A 7,330-nucleotide genomic window follows, 5' to 3' on the forward strand; every position below is an offset into this window, starting at 1 on the left:
GCACTTGGAATGTAGAAGTTGAGGTATTACATACGTTTTGGGGGAGCTATTAAAAAGGTCTCAAAGGTCCTTAAATTGACACTTCAGTGTCATTCTGGGGACCCCCCAAAAATCATGTGGTGGACCCACAGGTTGAGAACCACTGATTTAGAAAGGCATTGCTAACTTTGTTGACAAAAAAAGTGAGAAAGAGATCAAACTGTCTTCCAGCCAAGCTTTACCCATACATGTTGTCCAGCCTTGCAGCATTAGAAGCAGAGGACACCTCTCTCTGGAGAAGAGAACATGTCCTTGGTGAACAAGAGAAACAGACGTTTACATGTGGACTCAAGCAGTGGTGGAAAAAGTACTTAAGTAAAAGTATCAATCTGCAATGTAGAAATACTCTGTTACAAGTAAAGTCAATAATAAAACATTTACTTGAGTAAAAGTACAAAGTTATTGGTATAAAAATGTACTGGAAGAACCAAAAGTAGAAAGTTCTCATTGTGCAGAATATCAAATTTCAGATGTTTTTAAATGTATAACATCTTTTAACGCATTGTGAGCTTGTAGATCGGCTATTTTCAAATGGCCGAAATGTAATTACAGTAGGGCTGAAGTGGGTAATGTACGTTTTGAAAACAAATACTCCAGTAAAGTCAAAAATACCTCAGCATTTTACTTAAGTACAGTACTTGAGTAAATGTACTTAGTTACTTTCCAACACTGGACTCAAGACATGGCACAATTGGGGAAATGTGTTTAGATTCATTACACTTTAATAATCCTACAGCCATGATACATAAAGGTACACATATAAAGACAGTGGTATCGGAATGTTGTTCACTGTGTTGATAAGCATAATCATTCCACGGGTTATTATAGCCCTAAACACGATAAAAAAAAAAAAGGATGTTGCTAATAAGACAAACTGTAGCTGAAAAGAGAACCACTACAAGAAAGTTTTCATCCAATGAATAATCTGAATAACCTCTGGTACCATAATATAATAACATGCAGAAACATTATGGTTGTAGACCAGAGACCATTCTCTGAACAAAACAAAGAAGGAATGATGGTTTATGGAATGGTTTGGCTGTAACATTCCTTTCTTCCTTTCTTTGACAGCCGGAAAAACGTCACTGCGCACGTACTAACCGGAAATCGGTCACTTGCTCGTAATAATGTAAAAAGAGCAGATCTGCAAGCTCACATCGCGTCGTCTCCGCGATCCGCTGTGAGCTTGTAGATCGGCTGATGTCAGATTTCAGCCGACAGCTCATGCGCCGTACAGTGTGGGTACAGACAGTACAGTAGGCTAATGCTGCACGGCACCAGATCTGGCGACAACAAAATCCAACCAACCTGTCGAATAAAGAAAGACTCGCCTTAATGGTCGACTGTACAATGGCAGCCGTCTGAACAGAAGTGATAGATGTATTAAATACAGTGATCCGTGTGTATGTGGGTAAGCAAAGACTGAAGACGCAATTTCTCTCGCATCCCCTGGATTCGAGAGAAAATGGTCCATGATCAAAAATGTCAGTTATGTTATGTATCGTTTGAAATAATAATAATTAAAAACACAAACCTGGGATAAGTATTGCATGCCGTTGCTGTGTATATTGTTTATGAAGACCAGTCTTTTTAACCGCCGTTTATTTTCAGGAAACCAAGGAATGGATGAAATTCTGTCATCGTCGTACGGTCGTTCAGCAACATTGCTGATTGGGTGATGAATTTGGAGTCGACCAACGCGTACATGAAAACAGGTAAAACTATTATTGTTATTTAAACAAATAATATTGTGATTGTGATGTGAAAGATCGACAGAGCAGGACACATATGTAACTTCCCACAGTCACTAGCTAACAGCAGCAGTAACATTGAGTCACCAGAAGAGGGCGCTCGCATCGGCACAGTTCAAATGCATTCTAGGGATTTTGTTTATGCAATCCTCCCAATGGTGGAAAAAAGACTCACATTTTGTACTCAAGTAAAAGTATCAATACTGCAATGTAGAAATACTCTGTTACAATTAAAAGTTTACTTGAGTAAAAGTACAAAAGTATTGGTATCAAAATGTACTTAAAGTACCAAAAGTAGAAAGTACTCATTTTGCAGAATGTCCCATTTCACAAGTTTTCAAAGTGTATAAAAATCTTTTGAAAATAGCTATTTTGCTGAAGTGGTTAATGTATGTTTTGAAATAATAATCAAAATCGTTCAAAGTAACTAGTAACTAAAGTTCTCAAATAATTGTAGTGGAGTAAAAGTACAATATTTGACTCTGAGATGTAGTGGAGTAGAAGGAAAAGTACAGAAAATTGGAAATACTCCAGTAAAGTCAAAATTGTAAAAGAAGTGTATTGACAAGTACAGTACTTGAGTTAATGTACTTAGTTACTTTACACCACAGAATCCTCCTCATAAGTAAGTGAGTAAGTGCACAAAGATTACAGATCACAAACCGATTATTACTCACATGTTGTCTATTGTTTTCCTGAACCTAATCCAGAAGAGAAAGCACTACAGCGGAATTAAAACATGTAAGCACCTTCGTGAAATAATGTATCATTTTCTGCCTTTCAAAAATAATTATGACTTTTGACACTTTCTAACATTTTGGGCTTACGATTTGTTCTTTAAACTCTTTAAGGAGTGGTCTGAAAGGTCACGTTTCACTGCCCGTGGCAGCAGGTGCACTACTGGTGGGCCTCCCATATTCCATCTCACTAGTTGCTCAGTGGATATACGGTTGGCCCAATAAGCCTGGATATAGAAAGTACATCGAAGCTCTGAAACCAAGGTAACTGTCCAATAAATATTAGAGGCATTGATCTTTTTTTTTTCTTGCAATAAAATACTTGTAAAGAGCAATCGTAATGACACACAAATACATGTGTAACAAAGGGTATACAATGTATTGTATACCCTTTGTTACACATGTATTTGTGTGTCATTACGATGTCATTACAAAATGAACTAATGATTAGTTCATTTTAATTACAGAAAAGGTGATGAAAGTGTTCTTTCTGTTGTAGAGATCTTTTTTTTTATATCATGCATTCACAATAAAATCCTGTGTTAGTTTATCCTTTTGTAACTCCCCTTATCAAATGGACCCATCATGGGACCATTTGTTACATTTGTAATGTACACTCTCAAGAGTTAAATGATAAATCCCAGATTTTTACAGTGTTCTCTCTCAAAGGATTATTTTGCTTCATGACCTCTTCATCTTTTGTTTGAATTCTCCGTCAGGCGAATATATTGTTTGACCAGAGCTGTGCTGGAAACATTGAAATATCTACAGTATGGGAAGCTGTACTTCCAATGGAAGTCATGGTATAAGGATGTTGAAAACCGTAAGCATTATAAAAAGGTGTGTCACTTGCAGTAACACTACAACAGATGAAGTATACAATACTGTATATTGTATATAAATATATATAATATATATATATATATATATATATATATATATATATATATATATATATATATATATATATATATATATATATATATATATATATATATATATAATGTATACACTACAGTTTTGTTTGCATTTTGTTTGGCCAAGTAAAGACGAGCCCTAATACAGACCTCAGATCTGTAAATGGGGTTGGCCAGTGCACCTGTGTTAAACCTAACAATTTTGTGTTCTTGAACTCTTCAAAGGGCATCACGTTTGGGCGTCGAAGCAACAAGCTGGATTTGTACTACTCTCCCACACTGGACACGTGTGGAAATGGGCCTGTGCCCGTGGTGGTGTTTATCTATGGCGGTGCATGGGGCTCAGGAGACAGGTCCATATACTGTCTATTGGCCAGGCAGATGGCTGAAGAGCTGAGTGCAGCGGTCATTTGTCCTGACTACTGCCACTATCCAGAGGTAAGATGTTCTCAGTACAGTTCATTGTACCTGCCTGTACTGTACGTCAGGAGTCTTCAACAGGGGGTCCTCAGAGCTACTATAGGGGGTCCGCCAAATCTTTGTGTGATAGTATTTAGTTTTTTTACATTAACCACTTCAACCCTAGAATTCCTTTTCTGAGGGAAACATTAGCCGAAAATAGCAGATCTACAAGCTCTCAACGCCTCGCGCTGCGAGGAGTTGAGAGCTTGTAGATTGGCTATTTTTGGCAAAGAGGCTACAGGTGTAGAGGGAAAAAATAGCAGACTAAGTAAAAAATAATAATAATCTGAAACACAATTTTGTACAATATAGAGTAGGGGGTCCCTGCTTCATCTCTCTCAGCTAGGGGGTCCTTGGCCTGAAAACGTTGAAGACCCCTGCTGTACGTTATAAATATCGTCACTGTCGGGTGGAAACCACAAGCTCTCGTTAATAAATTTTTTTGGTTCAATATTTATAAAAACCCACACTTTTATTTTGTTGCAAAAATAGCATGAAATATGGAGATAAAAGGTTTCTGCCCAACAGGGACAATGTGAACAATGCCGTTTAGTACCCTTTTGTCCTCACTATCCACTGAAGTAATTCTCTACAGCATTAGCAGTTTTACTAGGTTGCCTGAACTACGTTTTGGTTTGTTTTTTAACTCACATTTCATTTGATTCATAGTCAAATGTTTTAGGTATGGTCCAAGATATTGCTGACTGTCTGGTCTGGGCACGAGAGAATGGAGAAAAGTTCAACCTTGACAAAGTAAGTGATTTTTCTGTAAAACACTTGTAACATTGTTATAAGTGCTATACAAATACATTGTATTATAATTTTTTGTACACACCACATACAACATAAATTGATACGAAATGGCCAGTAATATTATGAAGTGTGACTATTAATTATTTAACCATTAAATCAAGTCGAGTTGAGCCGGGACCATGAGGTGGGAAAAGTGCCAATTGAAGCAATAAAATATGCATTGTATACTGAGAGCTTGTAGATCTTTTTTTTAAATCGAGAAAATGTGTGCAAATCTTTGAATATATATTTCAAGCGAACATTTGTAACTCAAATCTTTGCTTCTGGGGGTCCCTGGACAAAATATTTTGAGATGGGGGTCCACGGCCAAATACATATACATTTTGGGGTCCTTGACATTAAAAAGTTTGAAAACCACTGACATAGCAACATACGTTTTTTTTTTTAAACTGTTAGGATTTAGAAGACATTTTGTAGAATCGGAACCTCAGGCCTTAATGGGTTAAGTACCGGTATATGATTATGTACTTGCACATTAATTTTCACCTCATGGAAGTCAATAATGTGTCCTCCAATGCATTTTTGTCATATTCCTTTCTCCACAGAATAACATAGTGCTGATCGGACACTCAGCAGGTGCACATCTGTCCGCACTGGCCACCTTTTTTCTCATTGAAGGTAGAGATGAGCTCTTCATAGAGGAAACCAAGCAGCAGGAGACTGCATTGGCAATAAGAGGAATTATTGGTAAGCCGGCTCTTTCCCCCCACAAACGTTATAGTCTATAGATATTTATATAATATTGGTTGCAGGTGGACGGCTTGAGATGCTGCACTGTTTCCATATGGGTTTTGTAGTTGATGGCCTTATATCCTGTCTGTCTGTTATTTTGCATGGTTGTAGTGTTGACATAACCTTTTCTTTTTTAATCAAACATGGAAGTATTGATGGCTTTAATAATGATGGCTTTAGATCTTTGTTTAACCCTAACAGGTGTATGACATCCATAACATTTCGGTTGTTCACATATGCGAAAGTGTTCACATATGCGAAGGTCATGGTCTGAGTCCACTTCAGAGGATGAATAAAATTAAAAGAACATTCTATTTTCCCATTTAATTTGATTTTAAATGGATCCATTTGATTAACTGTTACACTCCTAGTTCTCTGCTCTGAAAACATTACACGCCTAGAACAGAGTTAAAATCATCAATGTAGTTGAGTCATTCCATGTATTCAATCCAGTATCTTTTTGTTCTTCCTTTTATGAATAGGTTTGAGTGGTGTGTACAACATCATGGACCATTACGAGCATGAACAGATGCGAGCTGTTGAGTATGTCTCCACCATGCACAAAGCCATGAATGGAGTGGAGAACTTCCCTTACTATTCACCCACACACCTACTGAAAACGTTCAGCGAGGACCAACTAAAAAGGTGTGAGATTTTGACTTACCTGTTGACTATTACACACACAAATACACAGTATATGTTTTTTGGTTGAACAAAATATAATTATTTCTGTCTCCTGTTCTTGTATTGTGCCTGATTCTGCCAGAGTGCCACCCTTTGTCTTGATCCATGGAACCACTGACATAATTGTTCCTGTGGAATCTTCAACAAAGTTCTCAGAGCTCCTCAACTCACTAGATGTGAAAGTGTCTCTGTACCTGCTCCCCAAAGTTGACCACACTGAGATGGTCACTGACCTCATGATGCCAGAAAGGCACTTCTACCATTCGATCTACAGCTGTATCAAACAAGAGTACAGAAAACTAATTGTGACATGTTGACATCTCACCACTGGGCCCATTATCACTGTGTGTGGTTTCATGCCTCCATAATGCCATTATGTACTGTACAGTTCTCTTATCTGTTACATGAAACAGAGTCATATTTATGTATTTAAACTCTGGTTCCATGATGATCATTCCATGGTTTTAAACATTCTCTGGTCCAAAGACCTTGGGACCCCATTGTAAATGCGAGTAGAGCTTAATGTTGCTTCTGATAAATTGAATTCATCATGTGTGTTCTAGAGAAAGTTGATTTAACTGAAAGAACTAATAAGTAATCTTGAAGAGGGGGCATGATCATAAGCCTTTGTAAATTAAATGATATACAAACTGATTGTTATTTTTAAAAAAGTATAACACTGGACTCGAGATGTTAGCAAATGTTTTATTTATCATTACTACTACCTTGTCTTTTTGCAGTAAGTTAAGTTGTAGGTACATAGTATTTTGAGACATTGACGTTATCTACATGCAACAGATTTATGCTAACATCTTGTTCTTAATATCATGTATTTATTGTTTCAAATATTAAATCCACTGTAATGTTCTGGATTGATTGGCTTGTATGGTCTTATTTAATTAGCTGTGTGAAACACATGCTAAGTACTGTACGGGAATGATATCTAAATACTCTTAACTGTCATTTTATTCTTAATGAATACTTTACTGATCACTTTGCCTTCACATCTTTCAATTTGGTTTCTATGCTTGACGACTGTAAAGATATTGGTTCGTCTGTTTCCTTGTTACTAGCTGGTTACAGAGCTGATGAGTTGCTGAAAGACAGCAGACGGGATCTGTGCATTCCCCAACATTTGCAGGTAGAGGTTGTTGTACACTCAGGACAGGAGACATTAGTCTGGTAAGATCACTCT

At 37.1% G+C, this 7,330-nt stretch overlaps 1 protein-coding gene across 2 annotated transcripts; it reads left to right on the forward strand.

Annotated features, from left to right (window-relative positions):
• Nucleotides 1–1,286: 1,286 nt before the first annotated feature.
• On the forward strand, nucleotides 1,287–7,007 carry LOC311044621 (uncharacterized protein). Of its 2 annotated transcripts, none has more exons than XM_084056332.1 (10): nucleotides 1,287–1,450; nucleotides 1,651–1,754; nucleotides 2,501–2,531; nucleotides 2,642–2,791; nucleotides 3,247–3,367; nucleotides 3,670–3,882; nucleotides 4,576–4,659; nucleotides 5,265–5,406; nucleotides 5,934–6,096; nucleotides 6,218–7,007. In XM_084056332.1, coding segments are annotated over exons 3-10 (1,110 nt in total). In that variant the 5' UTR covers nucleotides 1,287–1,450; nucleotides 1,651–1,754; nucleotides 2,501–2,529; the 3' UTR covers nucleotides 6,453–7,007. The 2 variants fall into 2 exon arrangements, with proteins under 2 accessions (XP_083912458.1, XP_083912457.1); XM_084056331.1 differs by having other exon boundaries at nucleotides 1,651–1,753; nucleotides 2,488–2,531.
• The last annotated feature ends 323 nt before the right edge of the window (nucleotides 7,008–7,330 follow it).

Source organism: Gymnoscopelus microlampas (genome assembly GCF_963454915.1).
Source record: "Gymnoscopelus microlampas genome assembly, chromosome: 4".
NCBI classification, from domain to species: Eukaryota; Metazoa; Chordata; class Actinopteri; order Myctophiformes; family Myctophidae; genus Gymnoscopelus; species Gymnoscopelus microlampas.